Consider the following 24,090-nt stretch of genomic DNA (forward strand, 5'->3'; position numbering starts at 1 on the left):
GAGAAAATTTGCTTAGTTGGAACTGCCATTCCATAGAATGGGCTGCCTTGGGTTGCAGTGAGCTTTCCAGAGTTGCAAATGGCAGAGGTAAAGATTTAGGCCAAAGGGGAGAAACGGAAAAAGTTCAGTTTGGCTGGTAAAGTAGTGGTGAGGGTGGAGGGAGCCAGGGGCCTTACCCTGAGGGTCACGGTGGGAGAGGCCGTTTGTTAGCATAGGTCCAGGGGAGGGATGGAATTAAGAGACCGTGAGAAGGGAGAGCCACCAGGAGCTGGTGGGCTGAGTGTGGGGAGGGGAAGGGGGCTTTGGCTGCAGGGTGGGGGTACCTTGTTCAGGTGGGGAGCACCGTGAGGGAACAAGCTGGGTGGGAAGGGCTGGGGCTTCTGAGCAGAGAGGAGGTCTCGAGGCTGCTGGCTGCTCAGGCCTGGGCTGGGGAGGGGGGTCCAGGCTGAGAAGAGATGGGGGCGTGTCCAGCAGGGTGGGATAACCCAGGACTTGGGAGTAGCTGGCATCATCAGGGGAAAAAGAATAGAAATCCTCCTCAGCCAGGAGGCTGAGGCAGCAGGACCTGAGAGGTCGGAGCGGGGGGTGCACGATGATCAGGTCAGACCCGCAGGGGCCCCCGAGGCCTGTCTGGAGCCCTGGGGCTTGGGGAGATGGGGTCGGTCAGACCCCTTCTCTAGAATCTGTTCCCGGTGGAGCAGCCTGGGCGGGCCTGGGGCGGGGGAGGAGGCGGGAGGGGAGGGAGGGAGGGGCCGGGCCTCTGTCCACGGCATTAGTGCTGGTTGGAGGGAGAGGGGGGTGCGGAGCCAGCCAGGCCGCCTGTTCCCACAGCCCGGAGCTGAGCGCGCTGTCATGGCGCTGGCCGGGCCTGGGACCCCGGCCTCCAGGCCCCTGGCCTCCCTCCTGCTGCGGCTTCTGCTCTTGGCTCCTGTCCTCTCCCTGCTGGGTGGTGAGTTGGGACACGAGCCTTGGGGTGGGGGTGGGGGACTGGGGCAGGGTCTGTCTCCCGAAGCAGATACCCTGGCCCCGGGGCTGTCTGTGTGGGTGCCAGGCCCGGCTGTGGGGCTGGGCACAGGCCAAGATGTGGGTGCAGAGGGGTGCGCTCTGCAGGCCACCTTGTGTGGAGGGGAGCGTGTCGGGCCTTGGGGCGTTGCTGTGTGGCAGAGGGGCCTGGGTCTGTTGTGAGTGTGCGTGGGGCTGTGGGGTGCTGACTGTGGGTGTGTGAAAGTTGTGAGCTGACCCGGCTGAGCCGCGGGTCGTCGTCTGAGGCTTTCTGGGAGTGGTGGGCTGCGTCCTAGCACAAGTTGTGGGATATAAGTTGTCAAGTGGGTTGAACTGTGTCTTAGCGCTGCGAAGGGGGACCCGGGGTGGGGGCAGCAGACCCCAGCTCAGGGGATGGTGGTGGGGAGGGAGAAGGAGGCCGGGGAGCTGGGGTCTACCTGCATCTCCTTCACGGGTGTGTTACCTGCCTGCCCTGGGGGCTGGGGGTGCTCTGGGGCCCCTGGGGGTGGCCAGGCACTCGGGAGCACGTGTGTCCGCCGCTGCCCCCTCCCCGGCACTCCCAGACCCAGCTGAAAGGGCTTCCTGAAGCCAGACCCCATTCGCCAAACGGCTTTGCTTTTGTCCCAGAGGATTCACGTGTGCGCCCGCAGCCTGGACTTCTTCCTGGGGGGTCTGGGGGACGCTTTGTCTTGGTCACTATAGCTACGGGGCCAGGCCTGGGAAGTCCCCTGACCCCGCCTCCGCTGCTGGAGGAGGGAGCCAGCCAGGGAGGGGGTCCTGGACTTCACAGCCGGCCAGGGGGAGCCCCACCCCTCAGACTCCCAGGGGGGTAGGTCAAGACTCTCAGGCCCCTACCTGGGGCCCTCCTCCCCATTCATGGCTCACAATGCTGCTTGCCTTCATCTCCTCTCTGTAGGGCCCCCAGGGAGGAAGAGGACCCCATTTTGTAGTGGAGGACCTGAGGCTCAGGCAGGGATGGGGGCTCAGGAGCTGGGCTCCTGACGCAGATCTGGAGCTCAGGAGAGGAACCGAGGGCCTGCTCTTTGCTCTCTGCACACGAGGGGCGTGAAATTCTGGGGTGTGGACCTGCTGTTTGCCCCCTGCCCTCCTCACACCTGCAGACACACACACCTGCACTCCAGTGTGGCACGCGCAAGGGCACAGCCCACCACCACATGAGTTGTCCACAGACACGTGCCCTCACACGCATACACACGCGCCCCAGCAGGTACGTAACGGGTGCCTGCACACCAGCGTGCATGTACGTGAACCGTGAACTGTGAGGCAGAGTGAACACAAAGGAGATGGAGGCCACAGAAAACGTGGCCGCTGAGGGACATGCTCACCCCCGTCCAACCCCACTGGGTGCCCAGGGGCAGCCTTTCTCACTATGATTTCTGTGCAGGGAGCCCCCTCCCTGGGGATCCTCAAAAGCTGGGGTGAGAGCACCGTGGGCACGAGCACTTCTGGATACCAGCACCCGTGGCCTGGCTGCCAGGAGGAGAGGGGCTGGGGACGGTGTCCCTTGAAAAGTAATTTCCCTCCCCGAGGGGATGGGGTTTCTGGAAGCCTTGGGCCCCTGGCTCTGCTGCTCAGGCCTGCCAGGCCCTGAGCTGAGCCCCTCCATCCTGGGCCCACTCTGCCACAAAAGCCTGGCTGGTTGCTGTGGAGAGGACCAAGCATCTTGGAGTACAATGGGGCTTGCCGGGCTCTCACAGCCCACCCCACCGCCTGCACACCCCGGGAGCCTGGCCGACAAAGGGCAGCAGTCCAGTCCCCATGTCTGGCCCCTCCTCCCACCAGCGCTTGGGGGGGGGGGAGGCTGTGGGATGGAAGCAGGGAGGCAGGGAGGCAGGGACGGAGCGCGGAGCCACACACATGTGAACCAGCATCAGGACTGGTTAGCTAGACGGCGTCTGCTCCAAGTAAACGTTTGTTGGCCAATGAAGAGATAGCACCACCAGCCACCCCCCGGAAGATTCTATGCTAACGAACTAATGTGATGGACTTTAGTTTTTGCTGTTGTTGTTGTTTTAATTAAAGATTTTTAGGGGCGCTTGGGTGGCTCAGTCATTGGGCATCTGCCTTTGGCTCAGGGTGTGATCCTGGCGTTATGGGATCGAGCCCCACATCGGGCTCCTCCACTGGGAGCCTGCTTCTTCCTCTCCCACTCCCCCTGCTTGTGTTCCCTCTCTCGCTGGCTAATAAATAAATAAAATCTTTAAAAAAAATTTTTTTTAAAGATTTTTAAAATTTATTTATCATTTTTAAGTAATCTCTACACCCGACACAGTGCTTGAACTTGCAACTCCGAGATCAAAAGTCACAGGCTCTACCACTGAGCCTGCCAGGCGCCCCACGTGACGGACTGTGAATCTCCCCACAGCCCTGTGAGGTCGGCTTTAACACCCCCAGTTTACAGAGGAGGAAACGAGGCCCAGAGAGGGTCAGGAACTTGCCCAGAGCCGCAGAGCTGGTGTGTTCAGTACCAGCCCAGTAAAGCCACGTCCCTTCTCTGTGCCTGTGCCCCTTTAGGGCACCAAGCAGCTAACTGCGGGCCGGCCCGAGAACTTGATGGAAAAACACGGGGCTTCTCCAACTCGGGCTTGGCCTGGAAGCTGCAGTTTCCAAGGACATTTTAGACAGGAGACCACGAATAAAAGTGGCCTGTTTGGGTGGCAGAGTCTTGCCAGGTCTGCCTTGCCCTCACACGGGGAAGCGTCTCCACGGTCTTGGGCTCTGAGACTGAAGCCTGCAAACACTGGGATATGCCAGTGCCAGGCACAGGTGGGCGGTGAGTCGTGACAGCCGTTGTCACTGCTACTGTTACCAAAATTATAAATATTGTCGCCCCCCTTTTAGCTTTGGGGGGGCATAAACATTTTTGTGAAAGAGTATCCCAAACTTTCCCGTCTTGTTAGAGTAACTTAGCCCCTTCCTGGTGGCTCTGAGGCAGGGGGTATTCTCTCCTGTCCTTGGGGCCCAGTGAGCTGAATGGCATTTGCCCATGTCAGAAGCTTCCACATCTTACGAGATCTCGGGCCACTTCTTGGAAATATCCTCTTTCTCGCCATGTCAAGACAAGAAGCTTCTTGTTCACCCTCAGTGGACACTGCCCATCCGTTGTTAGCAGTTATCATGACGCCTGTTCTAAGTGCACATAACATAGGAGTTACTAGGCACTGAGTGAGGCCCGAAGCCCAGTGCGACTGCCAACAGCCCCGGTGTGGTTAAAGAGGGAAGACTGACCACCCCCCAGGCCCGTCCTGGAACCCCCACGCTTGTGCCAACCTCTAGAGACTTTCCCCAGTGCCTGGGGAAGGCTGGGCGGGAATACACTACGGTGACAATGCATGGTGGGGACTAGAGTTTGCAAAGTGGGAATTTCACATGCTTTGGGAGATGTGAGCCTTTCAGAAGTCTGGAGATAATCTGCTTCTTCATTTTTTGAGGGTTGACTTGGGGCAAGTTTGTAGCCTCACTGAGTTAGAAAATCGAAGTTTTCTTAACAGCACCCACCTTTCCTGGTTTGAATCAAATGTAATCACGCAATCGTAGATGCAAGACGTGTAGCACGGCCTGGGGCCCATAGTAGGCACTCAGTAAACGGTTGCCGTTATCACAGTACAATCGTCCCCTCTGGGGAGAGAATTCCCTTCCTGGCGGTGGGATCTGGGCCTTCCGGGGCACAGGGCAGCAGGTCGAAGGGGAGGGGCGTGTGTCAATTAATCCCTCCCCTGCCAGGTCTTCCCAGGCTGCCTGAGAGGTCAGGAGGGATTTGTAAAGATAAGCACAGGCCCCTCGTCGCCCTGGCAACAGGCCACGCCCCCAGCCTGGCCCAGGGCCGGCCCCCCTCTGCCCCGCTGCCCTCACCTTTCTGCCTCTCAGCCCAGGGCTAGCCTGGCCTTCTGGTCTCACTCCTGCGACACAGAGAGCGGAGGCCAGCGCTTCTCGTGTCTCAGTGTGCAAAGGATTCCCCAGGGACCACACTGCAGTGCCCAGGCCCAACAGCTCTGAATCTCTAGGTCTGGAGTTGGGGGGCCAGAAATCTGTATCTATCTATCTTCCTTTCTTTCTTCCTCACTCTTTTTTTTTTTTTTTTTAAAGATTTTATTTTATTTATTTGACAGAGAGAGAGACAGCCAGTGAGAGAGGGAACACAAGCAGGGGGAGTGGGAGAGGAAGAAGCAGGCTCCCAGAAGAGGAGCCTGATGTGGGGCTTGATCCCAGAATGCCAGGATCACGCTTAACGACTGAGCCACCCAGGCGCCCCTCTCTCTCTTTTTTTTTTAAGATTTATTTATTTATTTTAGGGAGGAGGAGGAATCTTAAGCAGACTCCCCCTGAGCACAGAGCCTGACAACGTGGGGCTCGATCTCACGACCCTAAGATCATGACCTGAGCTGAAACCAAGATTTGGACCCTCAACCGGCTGTGCCCCCCAGGTGTCCCAGAAATTTGTATTCTTAATACAGGCCGGGGGTTCAGGATCCCCAGGGATGAAGGCTCTGGAGTAGTGAGACCTGGGTTTGGGTTCCAGCCCCTCACAGGCTGTGGGACAGTGAAGTCCCTTCCTCTCTGAGCCTCACTTCCTTCAGCTTAGAGCAGGAATAATAGCACTATCTGTCTCCTAAGGTAAACATGAAGATAACTGGCAGTACACAAGAAAGAGGGTTGTGTCTCCCATCCAGGCTTTTGGGGCTAAGCATGCCTTGTGGGATAGGCAGCTCCCTCCCTCTCCTCCTGGCTCTGGCTGGAGGAGCTCCTTCCTCCCCTGTGCCTGGACTCCGTGGGGCGCCGTCATATAGGGTCACGGGCCACCCGCTCCCATGGCCATGTAGTGCCTGGCGCATTTCCCCCACGCCCTGTCTCCCCAGCCTGGTCCCATCTGGGTGGGAAGAAATGGAAGGCTCTGAACTGGGGGCAAAGCTCCAGATTTGGGTGGGGGTCTCAGGCCACACAGGTGAGGAGCAGCGCCCCGTTGGCATTGAATGAAGGGCTGCTGCTGCAGGACCCAGCAGCCGGGCCCCCCCAGAGCGGGGGGCTATGGTCACTGTCTCCTGGTCCTGAGCTGTGCTGGGTTGAGGAACCCTGATCAAAATGGCCACAGCCCTTCATGAAGGTTCACTGGGTACCAGGCCTTCACTCCTGTCCCCTCAGTGGCTCCTCACAGCACCCCATGAGGTGGCACTATTTGAACCCCAGAAGTCAGGCTTGCCTGATGCCCAAACCTCTGTCCTTTCCTAAGGGAGCTCTATCCACTCCACCCCCATCAGACTATCTTCCCACCCTCATCTGGCCATCTAGCCCTAAAGGACATGGCTCTAAATGGATGAGCCACAGTGGCTGGGGTGGGAAAGAAAGATGAGCTGCCCAGAAGCCCCTCCGAGAGAGGCCCAGACACCCCGGCCCTCGCCTACGTGGCCAGGCTTGGGAGAGGGGGCTGGGGAGGGAACTGTGGTCAGAGAGCGGTGTGGACACTAGAGCCCTACAGGGTCATCTTGGCCTGACAGTGTTGCAGACCCTCTGTCCCCTTGCAATGTGTCTCGCCCCGGGTGGGTGCTGGGGTCCCGGTCGGGGAGGGAGTGAGCGTGTGCTGAGCTGTACCAGGTGCTCTGGACACTCGGCGGTGACAGCCAGCTTCTCTCCCGGGTGCTGGGGTCTGTGTCTCCATATCCCTGTCCCCTGACCTGCTGGGCCCCGGCTGGGGAGGGTGGGGGTCGGCCAGTGGACGGCCCTGCCTGGTGGAATGTGGATGACGCTGAGCCTTATCTGGGGGGTCTTCACCAAGGTGGGGGAAGGGAGGTGCAGGGCCTGAAGCGGTTCCAGGCCTGGTTAGTGTCTGGATGACAACCTGGGCAGGGGAGGGGTGGCTCGCAGAGCCCCGGCTTGGGGGTGCCTGTGGGTGGTTCCCCTCCCCCACCCCTTACTGAGGTCCTGCACGTGGCCCACGGCAGTACCTGAGGCTTTGAATCCTCCCACCACGTGCTGTGAGGCATGCCCTGTTTTCATCCCCCTTCCGGTGTGAGTCAGGCTCGGGAGCAGAAAGGACCTGCTCAAGGTCTCAGAGCTCGTAACTGAGCTGGGATCTGGGCCCAGGGCAGTCCTACCTCAAAGCCTAGTTCTTAACCAGAGCCACAGGCTCTCAGGAGGGTAGGGGGCTGGTCCTGCCAGTGGCTTGGCTTCCAGACTAGCAGGTGACCCTCTAGCGTGGTGGAGGCAGCAGTGGCCTGAGCCAGCTGTCAGTCAGCAGGTCTCAACCCCTGCCCTGTACCCTGTGACCTTGGCCAGGCCAGCTGGTCAGCCATTTGCTGAGGTGGGGGATCCAGTGAGGGCCAGGGATCCCAGGAGAGGTTTCTAGGCCCGAGCAGTGAGCTGGAAGGAGGGACAAGGAGGGGGGCCCAGCTCACAGTCCCTGCCTTTGAAGTCCTCCATCTCCCGTTTCCCCCTGGGGATGTAGCTGCCAGAAGAGGTGGGGGGGGACGGTGGGAGGAGCACCCCCCCGGGGAGGAGACAGAGTTGCAGAAGGGGAGACCCAGAGGAGACCCCACTCTGGGCGGGTGGGGGGGGGCTGAAACACGTGATAGGCTTGAAGGTTGTCCCAGTGCTAACTTGCTGAGAGACCTCAGGCAAGAGTCTTCACTTTCGGGGCCCCTGGGTGGCTCAGTGAGTTAAGCGTCTGCCTTCCGCTCAGGTCATGATCTCAGGGTCCTGGGATTGAGCCCCGCATGGAGTCTCTGTTCAGTGGGAAGCCTGCTTCTCCCTCTCCCACTCCCCCTGCTTATGCGCTCTCTCTCTCACTGTCAAATAAATAAATAAATCTTTAAAAAAAAAAGAGTCTTCACCTTCTCACTGAGTCTCAATTTGCTCTCTTGTAAAATGGGCACGACGGTGCCTGCCCCAAAGGGGTGCTGCAGGGAGGGTGAGACAGCAGAGCACAAAGCTCCCAGGGTCAGAGAGTGTCTGCCCTCTAATCCTGCTGGGGCTGAGGTGGGGGCAAACATCCGGGTCCCATTTCTCTTCATGGAGACCCTCCTGAGCCAGTCTCAGCTCTGCCCGTAGTTGTGCATGGGCTGTGGGGATATGGCTTCTAGAACCCCTGGCCCTCCCTCTAGCCTCCTGAATACAGACGGTCCCAAGCTTTCTGGCTCTGGGGTCCGGGCTGGGCCCGAGCGTGGGGAGGGGAACGCCCTGGTCCACCCCACCCAGCCCATTTTCTCTCTTTACAGGAATGGTGGCTTCCGAGCCCCCAAGTGTCTGTGCCTCAGCCCCGTGCGCTCCAGGGACCGAGTGCCAGGATACGGAGAATGGTAGCTACTCCTGTGCGCCCATGGAGCCCCGTGGCTGTGCCACCCAGCCGTGCCACCACGGCGCTCTGTGCGTGCCCCAGGGTCCAGACCCCGACGGCTTCCGCTGCTACTGCGTGCCCGGGTTCCAGGGCCCGCGCTGTGAGCTGGACATCGACGAGTGTGCGTCCCGGCCCTGCCACCACGGGGCCACCTGCCACAACCTGGCTGATCGCTACGAGTGCCGCTGTCCCCTTGGCTACGAAGGTAATGGGCTCACATCCTGGGAGGAGGTCCGCAATGTCCATCCCGTCAGTGGCTCGGGATGGAAAATCACACGTTCAGCTTCGACTTTAGTGCAGAGACACCCCCAGGCATCGTGGGCGCTCCAGGGCTTTCTGCTCTGGGTCTTGCTACGGAACGGATGCTTCTCGAGCTAACCTGGCAGCTCTGGATGGCAGTAGGAACGTGTGAGTGCGCCTGGTGCCTGACACTTCACAGACACTGGACAAAGGTTATTTCAGTCCCTTCTGGAGTTCAGTTTGATGCTGGGGGTGGAGACACCCCCAGGCATCTCTGGTGGGACCAGAGGGCAGGTATGGCTGGTTTGGCTTTAATGAGGACAAGTCTAGAGAGTCTTTCTAGCATCTACTCACTTCAGACCTGTGTCAGACTGTAGTGTAGACACCATCTGGCTCATCTGATGGTTCTAGAGTATGGAGACTCCTGGTATGGTTCAGGTTGTAATGTGGACCCTCTTCCCCTCTGGGTAGCCCCTGAAGCTTGTTCAGGGAGACACTGGTGGTCTTGTTCAAACTAATGTGAGTGAGTGTAATGTAATGTGAGTGAGCCCCGGGGATCCCCGCTGTCTCAAGCGGGCGGGTAATGTATATACGAGGCTCTCAAGGGCTCAGAACACGGACTGGCATGCATACACGTGGGTCCTCGCCTCCAGGGTATGGCCCTGCCCCAGTCCCTTCCACGCTGTGATCAGGAGCATTCCGGAGTGACCGTCTAGAAGCCAGGAAGGAGGGGGCAGCTGGGCACAGGTCTGGGACAGGCTATGTCCAGGGCAGTGGGGAGCCTGCAGTATAGACACTCCTGGTTCTATTTCAACCCTGAATTCAGACAACTCTGCTCTGAAGGCAGAAGGCAGTTTGAGGTCACCTCAAAGCAAGGGGTGCACACTGAGGGGGGGCTGGGTCCCAGGGAGGGAGGTTATAGTGCAGAGATGGCTCTTGGCACTTTGAAACGGACTCGGAAACGGGTCCCACGTATCCTTCTCACCATGTGAGAGTCTCGGTGTCTGGAGTGTTAGTTGTGTATGTGTGAGGGAGGTCATGCGAAGTGTGTGTCTGTTATCTGTGGGTGTCTGGGCTCCCTGTGTGCACCCATGGGGACGGAGGTGAGTGAGTGCCAGCAGGTGTGTGCACCAGATGTCCCTGGGTGCTTTGGGTAACACTTTCTGGGTGAGTTGCGGATGTGAGCGGGGGCAGAGTCTGCCATGACTCATTTCTCTCCTCCTCCTTCCATTCAGAGCCAGGCGGGGGAGGTTGGGATTCCAGCAGCCAGGGCCTGGCTCCCCCTGGCACAAAGGGTGGGAGTGGGACTGGGGTGGGAGGAGTGAGGGGTCATAGGAGGGAGGGGCTGTGTTTTGTGCTCACTGAGCTGGGAAGGGGGAAGGTTCCAGCTGGAGCCGGCTGGGTCCCTGGCCCCCCAGGACCAACCCCACATAGGGGCAGGGGCAGGGCCTCTGGAGTCCATCGTGACATGTGAGCCCTGAGGTGAACTCAGCCGTACATCCCCAAACGCTGAGATTCTCTGTCTCCCTTCGTCTCCGCACATCTCCTCCCCTGACGGCCGCCCAACTGTCTCAGTTGTGCCCAGGGCTGAGGGGCTTCCCCAGACTTGAGGTTTTAGAAGCAAGAAGGTGTGGGGGAAACCAGGATGAGCTGGTCACCCCAGCATTTCTCGCTGAGGCCTGTCCCTCTCCCATGGAGTCCCTCTCTACACTCCCTTGAAAGCCGGCAGAGTGAGCCTTCCACGGTGTAGACAGAATCATGTAACTCAGCAGCTTTTAGAATGAGCCCAGATTGGGACCCCCGAGGCCACCACAGCCCCTAGCCCTGCCTCACCTCCTCTGCTCTCTCCTTTGCTCCTGACCCTCCATGCTCCCCTTTCTGAGGGCATCATGCTCCTGCCCCCAGCTGCTCTGGACCAGTCCCCGAGCCTGGAATCCAAATGCTGGCAAAGCGCCGTCCCAATCCAGTGAATGCTTACTCATCTTTCAAAAGGCTCTTCTTCCAAGAAGCCTTCCCTGACTCTAATTCCCCAGGCCAGAACCCTGGGTCTTGCTTTTAGGGGATCCAGGAGCTCTCATTGCTGAGCTTACCACAATTAAAAATCCGCCCACATCTAAGTAATATTGACCTAATCCCCGTTTCCCCGGCTACACTGCTGGGAGCTCAGGGAGGCAGGGACGGCTGTCTTGTTTCGACCCCATTGCCACTGCCGTTTCAAGAAATACCTGCTCTGGGCGAATGGACCAGCGGATTCTCCCTGGATCCTCAGGTTTCCGCTCCTTGTAACTGTCTGAAGCTGGTTTCAGGTCGGCCTGCCTGGGCCTCTTGCGACTTCCCTCTGGGTGTCCATCTGTCTCTGTGTCTCCGGTCCTGTCCAGGGGTGACATGCGAGGCGGAGGTAGACGAGTGTGCCTCGGCGCCCTGTCTGCACGGGGGCTCGTGCCTGGACGGCGTGGGCTCCTACCGCTGCGTGTGCGCGCCGGGCTATGGGGGCGCCAGCTGCCAGCTGGACCTGGACGAGTGCCACAGCCAGCCGTGCGCACACGGGGGCCTGTGCCGCGACCTGGTCAACGGGTGAGCGGGGTGAGCGGGCGGCCGGCGCCCCGAGGGCGGCGGGGGGGGGGCTGCACGCGGGAGGAGGGCCAGGTGGAGTCCGGTGGGCCGGAGGCTGGGGCGTGCTCAGCGGGCCCGCGCCCCGCTTCAGGTTCCAGTGCGACTGCGCGGACACGGGCTACGAGGGCGCACGCTGCGAGCAGGAGGTGCTGGAGTGCGCGTCGGCGCCCTGCGCGAACAACGCGTCCTGCGTCGAGGGCCTCGGGAGCTTCCGCTGCCTCTGCTGGCCAGGTGTGTGTGCGCGTGCGCGTGCGCGTGCGCGTGCGCCGCCCTGGGGCGGCCGGGAGGTGTGCGCCTGCGCTCACCTGCCCTCGGCGTGTGGGCATGTGACGGCCGCTTCTGTGAACTTCACTTTTGCGGGCATCTGCCAAATAGGGCTAATGTAGCCCCTGCTCCTGGCATCGTTGCGAGGCGGGTAAAGGTGTGATGGCCGTGAAGCCCTGGCATCGTGCAAAGTGCCCAGTACAGTACTAGAGAGAACAGTAACAGGGCACTGATGAAGGCTGCCATGGTCATTCCCACCGTGCTCACCGCGTCCTTCCCTCCCCATGGTGGCGAGCATATTCTGAGCGGTCGTGAGCCGTGGAGGGGTGCTGCCCGGTGACCCCGTGTGACCGGCCCACGCGCGTGTGCCCCCAGGCTACAGCGGCCCGCGGTGCGAGGTGGATGAGGACGAGTGCGAGTCGGGCCCCTGCCAGCACGGGGGGCAGTGCCTGCAGCGCTCAGACCCGGCGCTCTACGGAGGCGTCCAGGCCACCTTCCCCGGCGCCTTCAGCTTCCGCCACGCTGCCGGCTTCCTGTGCCGCTGCGCTCCGGGCTTTGAGGGTGAGTCCCCTTCCACCCTTCCGGGGGAGCAGGTCCGCCCGTGTGTGGATGCGGGGGGAGGGATGCCAGGGTTCCGCTCGAGGCCTGGCCCTGCCCCGTATGTGCCGCCCGCCTGAGTCAGCCCTTCTCCCTGGGCCTCGGTCTCCATAGCTCTAAAACGGGTCCTTCCAGCTCCAGTCTGGTTCTGAGGGCGCTGGCCTTCTTGCAGGGGACGAATGTGGCGTGGATGTGGACGAGTGTGCCTCACGGCCGTGCCTCAATGGAGGCCGCTGCCAGGACCTGCCCAACGGCTTCCAGTGCCACTGTCCGGATGGCTACACAGGTGCCGGGGGCGGATGGACACGGGGCGGGGGGGGGGAGCAGGGCCAGGGTGGAGTCACGGCCTGGGGTGAGACGCTTCCTCTGGCTGATGCATGGAGGCTGTATTGACGGGGACAAGGAGAGGAGAAAGGACATGTGTGTGCTGGTCCGGGTGACAGCTAAGAGGGGCTGAGTGGGGACCCAGGCTTTGGAGACGAAAATGGAGGGAACTAAGTGGGTTGAGAACTATTTAGGGGGGACACTCTGGAGGCCCTGGGGGTTAGTCCAGGTATGAGTGGGAGTGTCAGAGATGCCAGCTGCTTTTGCTCTGGGTGACACCGGGTGTCCTTGCTTGTCCATACTGAGTCTGAGTGTCTGCGGAGCACCCAGAGGGAGGCGCCAGGGTGGGGGCTGGTGGCCCAGGGCCTGGGGCCCAGGAAAAACCAGACACCGGGGTTCAGGAGTATAGTCCTGGCAGTGGGGGCCACAGGTGGCCAAGACTGTCCAGGAGAACGTGGGGAGTGATGGGCAAAGAGAACCCTAAGCACCTGACATCCAGGGGCCGGGCAGAGGCCGAGGGGCCTAAGGGAGAGGACAGAAGAGGTCAAGGGGGCATCACAGATAGAAGGGTGAGCCTGACCTCTGGGAAGCTGGGGCCTACTGGGCAGGAGTTGGGGTGCAGAAAGCCTCTCCCTGCCTTGGGTACAGCAGATGCGTAGACATGCAGATACCCTTCCGTGGACGCTGGTGAACCCAGAGAACTCCTCCCTGCCCCCTCTGGAATGCCTGCGACACTTCCCCCGCGCCCGCCTGCATTCCTGCTTGGGCACACGGCCTCCTCTCCCTGGCAGGTTTCCTGGGCACTGGCTCCCCCGCCCAGGGGAAGGAGGCGGTGATCACCGCCCTCCTTCCTACCTCAGCTGCCCAAAGATCCTGGGCTCAGTGTCCCCCACCCCTGGGTGGCCGCCCTGGAAGCACATCGTCTGCCCCTGTGGGCTGAGACTCCCTGAGTCCTGCCTGGGAGCAGTGGCCTTGCAGGCACCAGGCGGGCCCCCCACGGCGTGCACTGCCCCTGAAGAGCATTTCTGTGCATTTCGTTCCCTCCTCATCACACCCCCTCGAGGTAGGGTTCTTACAGATGAAGTAACGGAGGCTTGAGAGAGGGGGTGTCATTCCTGCGGTTCACCAGTGTCAGCCAGAGCCCAGCTCCTCCCCAAGCTGAGCTCAGCTGACGGGTGACAGGGAGGTCAGATCTGAGGTCAGGGCCTGGGAGGGGGAGCCCCGACCGTAGGGTTGGGCTCCTTACCGCTGTCCACCCCCATCCTCCCTTTGGGTCGTGCTGGCCTGGGGGAGGCCGGTGCCTGGCATACCCGAGTCAGCTCTGAAGGAGGCTGCTGGTCAGGCAGGGAGCTCTGCTCCCCCGGCCCACGACCCGCCCGCCACTCTTGGCCATCCATGGGGAAACGCGATGGGGCCGCGGGCTCTGTGGACTTTCCTGGGCGGCCTGTGGCTCCTGGCAGGTATGCAGGGCTGGGGCCTTAGGCAGGATGAGGTGTGGCTGGCGGTTCCCAAAAGGAGGCTGTGGGGTTTGGGGGCTGACTGGGGCCAGGATTCAAATCCTGGTGGCTTCTCTGGGCCTGGGCTCCTCCAGCTGGGGGATGGTGGGAAGGGCTGGCCTTGGTTGTTTTCTGGAGGCTCTGGCTGAGCTGGGGTTGGGCTGTGGCCTCTTGATGCAAGCTGGGGCCAGAGCACCTGGTGTGGGCGCTCCTGGAGGGGAGGGTGAGGTGGCCCCTCCATAGTCAGCATGGGGTCCTGGGGCAGAGGGCTGGGGGGATGGAGCCTAGATGCACACATCCACCCCACTCCCACCTCCATTCTGGCACTCTGTCCACAAAAGCCATGCCAGGCCCTTAGCTGGGCACCAAGGACACATTCAGGCCTCCAAAGGAGGTCTCAGCTGAGTAAACAGATACTCTCAGTACAGGGTTCTGGGGAGCTGTGTCTGGGAGTGGGCAGGGAGTTGGGAGTGACGCAAAAGCTTGGGGCTGGGAATCAGACAAAAAGCCTCCTGGGGGCCTGGCCCTTTGAATTTGGGCTTTGCAGGATGAGTAGGAGTTTGACCAGCAGGGTAAGTGAGGAGAAGGCATTCCAAGCGGAGGAAACAGTATGAGCAAAGCCCCCAGGGAAATGTTTTCCAGGAAATGCATGGAGGAACGGGCAGTTCAAGGTTTGGAGGGAGCAGGGTTGAGACTTGAGGGCCGGGTAGGGCCCAGCCCCTGAGGGGGGTTGAGTGTCCGGGTGAGTGATGGGACCTTAAGCAGCAGGGAACTCTGGCCAGGCAATGCTTTAGAAATAGGCCTTTGGCTCCTTGGGGAGATGGACGGTAGAGGGGGTTGAAGGCAGGCAAAGTAGAGGGCACTAGACCGTGGCCCTGCGAGCTGGTGAGGCAGGGAGGTGGTCTGGGAGAAATGGGGAGACTGGCGAGTGTTTAGGGGATAGAACTCACAGGGCCCGGAGACCTGCCAGACGTGGGAAAGGAAGGGGTATCTTGGATTCCAGCCTCCAGAGACTTTAGGGGACCATGAGCAAGCCTTTGGGGATTAGGAATTGGTTCGGTTGCTAGGTGCAGAGATCCCCGTCCCAAAAGGCATGTAAGCTCTGCTTTGAGTGCTTGGTTCTTGCCTTGAGTGCTGAGCCTTGGCCTGGTCTCTCCCGAAGGCCTGGCATGTCAGGAAGATGTGGATGAATGCCTGTCAGAGCCCTGCCTCCACGGTGGGACGTGTGACGACACCGTGGCGGGCTACGTTTGCCGGTGCCCGGAGGCCTGGGGTGGACATGACTGTTCCGTGAGGCTCACCGGCTGCCAGGGCCACGCCTGCCCACGGGCTGCCACCTGCATCCCCATCTTCAAGGCCGGCGTCCACAGTTACGCCTGCCGCTGCCCACCCGGTAGCCGTGGACCTTTCTGTGGCCAGAATACCACCTTCTCTGTGGTGGCCGGGAGCCCTGTGCAGACATCCGTGCCGGCTGGCGGCGCCCAGGGTCTGGCACTGAGGTTTCGCACCACACTGCCTGCTGGTGCCTTGGCCGCTCGCACTGACACCCAGGACAGCTTGGAGCTGGCACTGGCGGGGGGCACACTTCAGGCTACCCTCTGGGGCCATGGCAACACCACTGTGCTTACCCTGAAGCTGTCGGACCTGGCTTTAAATGATGGCCGCTGGCACGAAGTGGAGGTTTCGCTGCACCTGGCAGTCCTGGAGCTGCGGCTCTGGCACGAGGACTGTCCTAATGGGCTCTGTGTGGCCTCCGGTCCTGTGGCCCCAGCTCCTGTGGCTTCCGAAGCACCGACGCCTGCCGGATTCTGCTCCGTTCAGCTGGGTGGCAGAGCCTTTGAAGGCTGCCTGCAGGATGTGCACGTGGACGGGCACCTCGTGTTGCCCGAAGACCTCGGCGAGAATGTCCTCTTGGGCTGCGAGCGCCGAGAGCAGTGTCAGCCTCCACCCTGTGCCCACGGAGGGGCCTGCGTGGACATGTGGACTCACTTCCACTGCAGATGCATCCGGCCCTATAGCGGTCCTACCTGTGCTGATGGTGAGGAGCAAGGCAGGTGGGCCCCCCGGGGCAGAGAGTGTGCCTGCCCCTGGCCCACAGGCCTCACCCCCCACACCCTCTCTCCCTGCAGAGGTTCCTGCGGCCACCTTTGGCTTGGGGGGCACTCTGAGCTCTGCCTCCTTCTTGCTCCACCAGCTGCCAGGCCCCAACCTCACCGTGTCCTTTCTCCTCCGTACTCGGGAACCTTCTGGCCTGCTGCTCCAGCTTGCCAACGACTCAGCAGCTGGGCTAACGGTCTTCCTGAGCAACGGCCAGGTCCAGGCTGAGGTGCTGGGCCATCCTACGCTGGTGCTTCCTGGGCGCTGGGACGATGGGCTCCGCCACCTGGTGACGCTCAGCTTCGGGCCCGACCAGCTGCAGGGCTTGGGGCAGCAGGTGCACGTGGGTGGGAGGCTCCTCCCTGCTGACGCCCAGCCCTGGGGTGGGCCCTTCCGAGGCTGCCTCCAGGACCTGAGACTCAATGACCTCCACCTCCCGTTCTTTCCGCTGCTGCTGGGGAACTCAAGCCAGCCCGGCGAGCTGGGCAGCAGGCAGTCCTGGAACCTCACCCTGGGCTGCGTCTCCGAGGACACATGCAGTGTAAGTTCCCCGGGAAGAGGGCTGGGTCCCTTTCTCAGGTCTGTCCTGCATCTCTGGGGGTTAGCACGTCCTTCTGGCGAGGACAATGGCGGGAGGTGCAGCACTGCCCAAGTTCCCACTGCTAGAGAGCAGCAGTGCAGGGTTCACAGTAGTCTCTCTGGCCGAGCTGCTCTTGCCCTCTGGTGGGCCCCATACCTCCCTCCCCAGTCTTGGTGGGAGACAGACACCCTGACCCAGGCAGAGGGCTGCCTGAGCCTTTCTGTAGGAGCTGCCTGGGGACAGGGACGTCCTTGGGTCCATGGACAAAGCACCGGCCTTGGCATTGGAATGGCCTGAGTGTGAACTCTAGCTCCTCTATGTACTGCCTGGATGAGCCAGGCAGGTGGCTTCTCCTTTCTGAGTCTCAGTTTCTTTATCTGCAAAATGGGGACAATAGTGACTTCCTCTCTGGGTTTTACAATAGCCGCTCAAGGAAGAGCCACTGCAGTGATGGTTTTGGTGGGATGATGCTCGCCCGGCCTGAGCCAATCCCTGCCCTGATTTTTCTGCAGCCCGACCCCTGTCTCAATGGTGGAATTTGTCTCATCACCTGGAATGACTTCCACTGCACCTGCCCTGTTAACTTCACGGGGCCAACATGTGCCCAGCAGCTGTGGTGTCCTGGCCAGCCCTGCCTCCCGCCTGCCACCTGTGAGGAGGTCCCTGATGGCTTTGTCTGTGAGTATGTGCTCTGGGCAGCCCCCGTGCTGGGTTCTGGACACCCAGGCTGGGTCAGAGCCCACCCTTACCCTGAGGGCTCATAGGCAGTGGACCAGGATGCCAACAGCCCCCAGTGTGGTTAGGCCACTGCATCCATAGGGACAGGTTTTCTGGAGGAAGACAGCATTCACCAGGTTTCCAAGGGCAAGTAAGACTCTGGGCATAGGGGAGGACATTTTAGAGAGGGGCAACAACATGTGCAAAGGCCCTGGGGTTTATAAGAACAACTAAAACACAGTTACAGGTGTTGGGGTGGAGATGTTGCGGGGGGAGCCTTGAAAGCTAGGCCCGGCAGCTCAGAACTTTCTCCCAAGGGCAGTGGGAAGCCACAGGATGCTTTTAGGCAGGAGAGGGACATGGTCAGCATTTTAGAAAGATGGCTGCATTTTTATTAAAATGCATGATTGGCATTTTAAAAATCTGCATTTAAAAAAGATGACTGCAGTGAATAGTGAGCCTCAGTGATGAGACTGAGCAACTCTGCTGAAGACGGAAGGGGGCAGAGGCATCATTGCCTGGTCTGTGACCTGGAGGGGAGGGGAGGCACCGCTGGGTAGGGTCAGTCTCCCCAGCACGGCCTGAAGCTGGTTCTCCGAGGTAGGGAATTCGGAGGGGTGGAAGCCACGGTGGTGGGGGCGATGGTTCCCAGGATTGGATGGTGGGTGGGTGTGCCCCCCTCGAGATGGGCGGGGGGCCGTGGGGGCGGCAGGTGTGTCACCCTCGGGCTTGGGCCGGAGATGGCTGCACGTGGGCCCTTCCCCGACGCTCCCTCTCCTTGCAGGTGTGGCCGAAGCCACGTTCCGCGAGGGCCCCGTGGCTGCCTTCAGCGGGCAGAACGCATCGTCGGGGCTGTCGCTCAGTGGCCTGTCGCTGGCCTTCCGCACGCGCGACTTCGAGGCCGGGCTGCTGCGCGCCTCCGCGGGCAGCCAGGAAGCCATCTGGCTGGCCGTGCGCAACGGCTCGCTGGCGGCCGGCGTGCGCAGCGGCCCTGGCCTGCCCGGGGCGGTGCTGCCGGCGTCCGGTCCGCGTGTGGCCGACGGCGCCTGGCACCGCGTGCGCCTGGCCATGGAGCGCCCAGTGGCCGGCGCGTCGCGGTGGCTGCTGTGGCTGGACGGGGCGTCGGTGCCCGTGGCGCTGCGCGGCCTGGCCGGCGACCTGGGCTTCCTCCGCGGCCCCGGCGCCGCCCGCGTGCTGCTGGCCGAGAACTTCACGGGCTGCCTGGGTCGCGTGGCCGTCGGCGGCCTCCCGCTGCCCCTGGCGCGCCCGCGACCCGGCGCAGCCAACGGCTCCCGGGAGCACTTCTCGGCCTGGCCCGGGGCACCGGCCCCACGCCTTGGCTGCCACGGCGCGCGCGTGTGCGTCCCCTCTCCCTGCCTGCACGGCGGCGGCTGCCGCGACCTCTTCGACGCCTTCGCCTGCGCCTGCGGCCCGGGCTGGGAGGGCCCGCGCTGCGAGGCCCGCGCCGACCCGTGTCGCTCGGCACCCTGCGTTCGCGGCCGCTGCCACTCGCGCCCGGACGGCCGCTTCGAGTGCCGCTGCCCGCCTGGCTTCGTGGGCCCGCGCTGCAGGTGCGGACGGCGGGGGTTCCCTGGGCGGGGTGGGGGCGGGGGCGGGGCACCGAAGCCCGCGGGCGCCGCAGCCGAGGCTCTGGTTCTGTGGACCAGCCCCTTCCCTTCTCTGAGCACCCGTGCCCTGGTCTGTGCGATGGGAACGGCAGTCCCTAGCATTGCCAGATAAAACCCAGATAAGTTTGAATTTGAGACAAATGACGTTCTTGTCGGGGGGTGGGGGGTCGGGGATGGGGGAACCCAGAGCTAGATTTGGGAAGACAGCTTGGAGCCTCTCTGCTTGGCCACCCACCATCGACGGACCTTCATCCCCATTAGCCCTGAGAGGATGGCAGGAGCAGAGTGAGGCGGCTGGAGGCTTCGATGCTTCCCCTCTTCTGTCTGGGTTTGACCCCCCCCCTCCCTTTGGAGCCAAGCTTATGGAGGTTGTCAGGCAGAGGCGTGACTTCCCCCTCCGCCAGAGGGAATGTCAGGCCCAAGGTTTACGTTTAGCAACGTGCTTTTGTTCCAAGGAGAGCCCTGACATTCATCAGCTTCTCCAAGGACTCCGAACGAACGGGGGGAGGGACGTTCCCATCCAGGGTCTGGAGGTTGCACACCTTGTTGGGGGTGGGGCTGGAGCCGCAGGAAGACAGCCCGGTGCCCCATCCCTTCCCCCTCAGGTGCCACTTCCACGATCGATATCAGGGTCTATAGCAGTTGGGCCCTGAATGCCACAGCTCAGGACGCAGAGGCTCAGGGGGCCTGTGGTGGCCTGTGGTGACCTCAGGGGCTGGGGGCTGGGCCGGGGCCCCAGCGAGCTGCCCCCAGTGCAGCCTCTGTGCTTCTCCCCAGGTGGCCCGTCCTGCCGGAGGAATGTGGGCTGAACCTCACCTGCCTCAGCGGCCCCTGTGAGGGGGGGCTCCCGGGGGCCAACTGCAGCTGCCAGGAGGGCTTTGCTGGCCAGAGGTGGGCCTGGGTGCTGGGGGCCGGGGGCCGGGCAGGGTGGGGCCTGGGATCCCTTCCAGTCAGGGCCGGCAGAATGGGGCGTGGATCCTTGCTCACCTTCTCAACCCTCACAGTGACCACCGGGCCAGACGGCCCGCCTCTGTCACTTGAGTTCTTTCCTCCTGGGGTTCCCGAGGCCATCCTGTGTTATGCCGTCCCCTGGGGATGTAGCGGCCTGGTGGTGGTTCTCAGGGCCTCCTCCTCAGCCCACTGCGTCAGGACTGCCCGGGGGAGACCGTGACCGCGCAGGTTCTGGGCCCACTGCAGAGAGAAGGCGCCCGCATCCCTCGGGAGCTGCCCTCCCACAGGCTCCCTGGCGCTTCTGACCAGGCGGGTCATGCTCTGTCGTGAATGCTGGGGCCAAGGGGGGTGGTTGTGGAGGTCACAGTCGGCCTCTGTCACTCGGCAGGGCCCTGCCAGGCGGGGACTGCATGGCAACAGTGGATGGACACCTGCGTATTGGGGGAGGGGGCTCGAGAAGCTGAAGCAGATCAGGGAACGAGAGGCCGCACAGGAGGGAGCAGCTTTCAGAGCCTCGCCTTCTCTGCTTCCCAGGTGTCAGCTCCCCTGTGAGGCCAACCCCTGCTTGAACGGGGGCACCTGCCGGGCGGCTGGAGGGCTGTACGAATGTATCTGCAGTGCGAGGTTCTCGGGCCAGTTCTGTGAAGTGGTGGTGAGTGATGCCACAGGGGCTTGGCGAGAGCCCTGTTTTGGACTTTAGTGAGATGATTTGGCGGGGGGGGGGGGGGGGGGCGGGCACCTACCCGGTCGTGGCGCTGTTCCTGAACCAGGCCTGTGGTGGGGCGGGGAGTAGTAGGGAAGGAGACTCAGGGAGAGCCTTGGAGGCCCCACCATCCCTCTGGGGACTGGCAGCGAAACAGTTGGGCTCTGGCAATTCCTCTCTGGGACCAGGATTCAGGACCCACGGGATCTTGGAATTCTGGGATTTCGGTTCGTGGATACAAGAGCCTGTAATCTCCAGTGGTCTGTGTGCCAGGATTCTAGAGTAGGAAGATTTGGAGAGCCCAGGATCTGAGCCAGAGCAGCCAGGGAGGCTCAGCTGAGGAGGGGCCCAGTAGGTGGGGGCCAGCAGGTAGCTTGAGCGGGAACCTCCCCCAAGCTCCCTTCCCACCAAGGGGCGGAACCAGTGCCACAGGCCCAGTGAGCAGCGAGCCCACAGTGGGTGCTGCTGGGAGAGATGTAGACAGGGAAGCCTGGAGAGGAGCCTTGATCTCCGCAGGCTGCTGGCAGCCCCCGTCATAAACCCGCAAATCCCCTCTGCTTCTGGGGAATGTTTCCTTTCAAGTTGAACTTTACAGCCTCTGGCTCCCCTACCTGCCCTCCTCGCAGGGCCAAGGGAGGAAATGGCTTTACAGCTCTCCCAGAAGTACCCAGGGGTGGAGGCTGGGGATGGCCCATTCCGGGCTGGTATGAATGTCTCTCTCCAGCCCTGGGTACCTTTCCTCATTCAGGGCTGGGTACCGGCACTTGGGACCCAGGTCCCAGTGGCCTGAGAGGCTTCACAGAACAGAGGGCGGGCGGGTGAATCTGAGACCCTTGGGCTCTGGAATCTAGGAATTCTGTGATGTGGGGGCTTCGCAGTTCCAGGCCTATAGAATCTTCGATGGGGGCATCCTGGTTCTGTGACGGGAGCTGGAGAGGTTTCCTGGGCTCCCTGAAGCCTGGTCTCAGTCTCCCTGGCCGGGCAGACCCTGGCGGATGCTGAGCTCACTGTCAGCTAGGCGGGCCTGCCTCCGCTCCTGCCCTGCACGGGCCACCTGGCCAGGGAGCCTCTCCTACTCCTGCCTGAGAGGTCTCCCACTTGGGATAAGCATGGTCTCCACAGACACTAAAAAACCAGACCACCCTTTGGGATGGGGCGGATTCGAGTCCCCAGCGCCGCAGACTGGATGAGTTTACTGCAGGGAGGGGAAGCCGAGTGGGGAGGCTGGGTGGCAGGGCCCACTTTGGCCAGGAAAGGAAGGGCCTGCAGCTGGAATTCAAGGCTGAAGGATGGTGGTGTGGGCATGGCATGGACCCTGGGGGCAGACGGAGTTGACTGCCAGTCCTGGCTTGCTGGTCACGTGTCTGGGGAATCTGGGCAAAGCCTCTGTTTTCTCCTTTACTGCTTACCCAGTGCTACCAGGCAGGCCCTGCTCTGGGCACTTGGAATTCACTGGTAAACAAAATAAAGCAAAGATTCCTGTCCTCCCAGGAGTGAGGGAGTATCCCCACCCCCTTCATTAGACCATTGTGAAGTTTAGGTACCCCCCCTGCCGCACAGGCACGGAGCCCGCGCCCCCAGCCCTCATTACCGCATCTCTTGCAGAAGGGCCTGCCGCTGCCCCTGCCCTTCCCGCTGCTGGAAGTGGCCGTGCCCGCGGCCTGCGCCTGCCTCCTCGTCCTCCTCCTGGGCCTTCTCTCAGGGATCCTGGCAGCCAGGAAGCGCCGCCAATCAGAGGGCACCTACAGCCCCAGCCAGCAGGAGGTGGCCGGAGCCCGGCTGGAGATGGACAGTGTCCTCAAGGTGCCGCCGGAGGAGAGACTCATCTAGGCCTGCCGGCTGCCGGCTCCAGCACCGACGAGGTCCCACGTGATTTCTACCTGAGGACCCCAGGAGGCCGCGACCAGTGGCTGGCCTCTTCCCGCAGCCGCGGGGCCCAGGATACCTACTGGCCACCCCCGCCTCTGCCCCGCTGCGGACAGGAGAGGGGAGCACTCAGGGAAGCAGACCGGGGCCTGGCAAGGCCGTGGACTTGGCCCCCGGGCCTGCCGGCTCTTGCCTCGGCAAGCACGCAGCTGAGCCGGGGAGAAGCGCACGTGGGCACACACAGCATGTTCAGGAGCATGTGTGAGCGCGTCCCTGGGGGGCTGCTGACCTGCAGAGACCAGTGTGTGGTGTTCTGCGTGGGGCTCGGGGGCATGTCCGTGCCTCTGCTGTGTGTGCACGTGACAGGGTCGTGGGTGCAGGCGATCCTCCGGAGGGGTGGCTGGGCTGGGGGGCATGGGGCAGTACCTGTCCTCCAGGTGGCCGGGCTGGGGCCAGCCCCAGGACCGAGGCCCCCGAGCTCTGGCATCTTCTCCAGCTCTGGAGGCTGCGGGAAACTGTGGGGTGGGGGGGCGCCATGAGCCCGCGGCCCCCGGCTCCCAGAACAAATGCCCCTGCAGGCAGAGGTGTCTGCCCTGTGCCAGAGACAGGACGCTTGGGAACACGCCGCGCCCAGGGCAGAGCTGCGGGAGCAGAGCACCTTGCCAGGGGAAGCAGCCTCTCCCCACCTCCCAGGGCTCTTGTGGGGACATCGGCAACGACCACGGGGAGAGAGCTCTGGGCCTTAACTGCTGCTGGGCTCTCTGGGTCGCCCTTGTAGGTTTCAGGAAGGGTTGTCAGCCTGGGGCTGAGAGAAAGTGGGGGAAGGGGTTTCCCGGGGGTGGCAAGAAGGCCAGAGGATGAAGGAGCAAATCTTCTGCCCCGCTCCCAGTGCCCCCAGCCCGCTGCTGACCACCTCCTTCCCCAGCACCTGCACTCCTGTCACAGCTGCCTGGGGAAGCCACTCCTTCACCCACAGACGGGTCACCTCTCTAAATGGCTGTGTGATGTGTTGGGGTGGGAGGTAGGATTCAGGACTCACAGGAAGCCCTCAGAGTTGTTTGCTGAACTCAGCAAATGTTGGCACTGCCCCTTTGTGTCGGGGCTGGTCCTGCAGACACACACAGATGCCGAGGAGGAATTTGCTTTGCTTCCAGTCCCTTCCCTGGCAATGCCAACACACCAATCCTAGAGGGGCACCTCCCCACCCCCCCACCCCCCCGAGTGCCTGGCCTCCTCCTAGTTTCATGAAGTCCCTTTGTCCCGGATCTGGAGACATGCCCTTCCGTCCTTCCCATTTCCTAGGCCAGTGCCTCCTGTGCCAAGACCAGGAGACCCCTTTCCACTTTGAGCTTGGTGGTTGACTTTACCCGGCTCCCCTCAGGGTCTCACCAGCTTCCAGAGGCACAGGCGTCAAATCTGAAGTAGAACCATGTGATAAGGGAGCAGGTGGGTGGCCGAGACCGAGGGGTTCAGCCAAGGCTGGGACAGGACTAGGGTAAGGGGCTTTCTTCGTTCTTAACCTGTAGAAGATGGTACTTTTCCCCCAACTTTCTCCATCATGACTCCTGGGAAAGTGGGGGAGGGGACATCTGGTACCAGCGACTTAACCACAGCTGGTACCTTGGTTATTTCATTAAATCAGGGATTTGGCAAACCTGTATTCT

At 61.9% G+C, this 24,090-nt stretch overlaps 1 protein-coding gene across 1 annotated transcript; it reads left to right on the forward strand.

Annotated features, from left to right (window-relative positions):
- The first annotated feature begins 852 nt into the window (after nt 1–852).
- Nucleotides 853–23,622, forward strand: CRB2 (crumbs cell polarity complex component 2). The gene is made up of 13 exons (XM_026513931.4): nt 853–949; nt 8,232–8,555; nt 10,969–11,164; nt 11,295–11,434; nt 11,843–12,028; nt 12,237–12,350; nt 15,047–15,922; nt 16,014–16,522; nt 17,074–17,239; nt 18,063–18,849; nt 19,684–19,797; nt 20,392–20,509; nt 22,166–23,622. The coding sequence occupies exons 1-13, from the start codon at nt 853–855 to the stop codon at nt 22,388–22,390; spliced, it is 3,852 nt and encodes a 1,283-aa protein (XP_026369716.2). The 3' UTR covers nt 22,391–23,622.
- The last annotated feature ends 468 nt before the right edge of the window (nt 23,623–24,090 follow it).

Source organism: Ursus arctos, unplaced genomic scaffold (assembly GCF_023065955.2).
Source record: "Ursus arctos isolate Adak ecotype North America unplaced genomic scaffold, UrsArc2.0 scaffold_18, whole genome shotgun sequence".
Taxonomy (NCBI): domain Eukaryota; kingdom Metazoa; phylum Chordata; class Mammalia; order Carnivora; family Ursidae; genus Ursus; species Ursus arctos.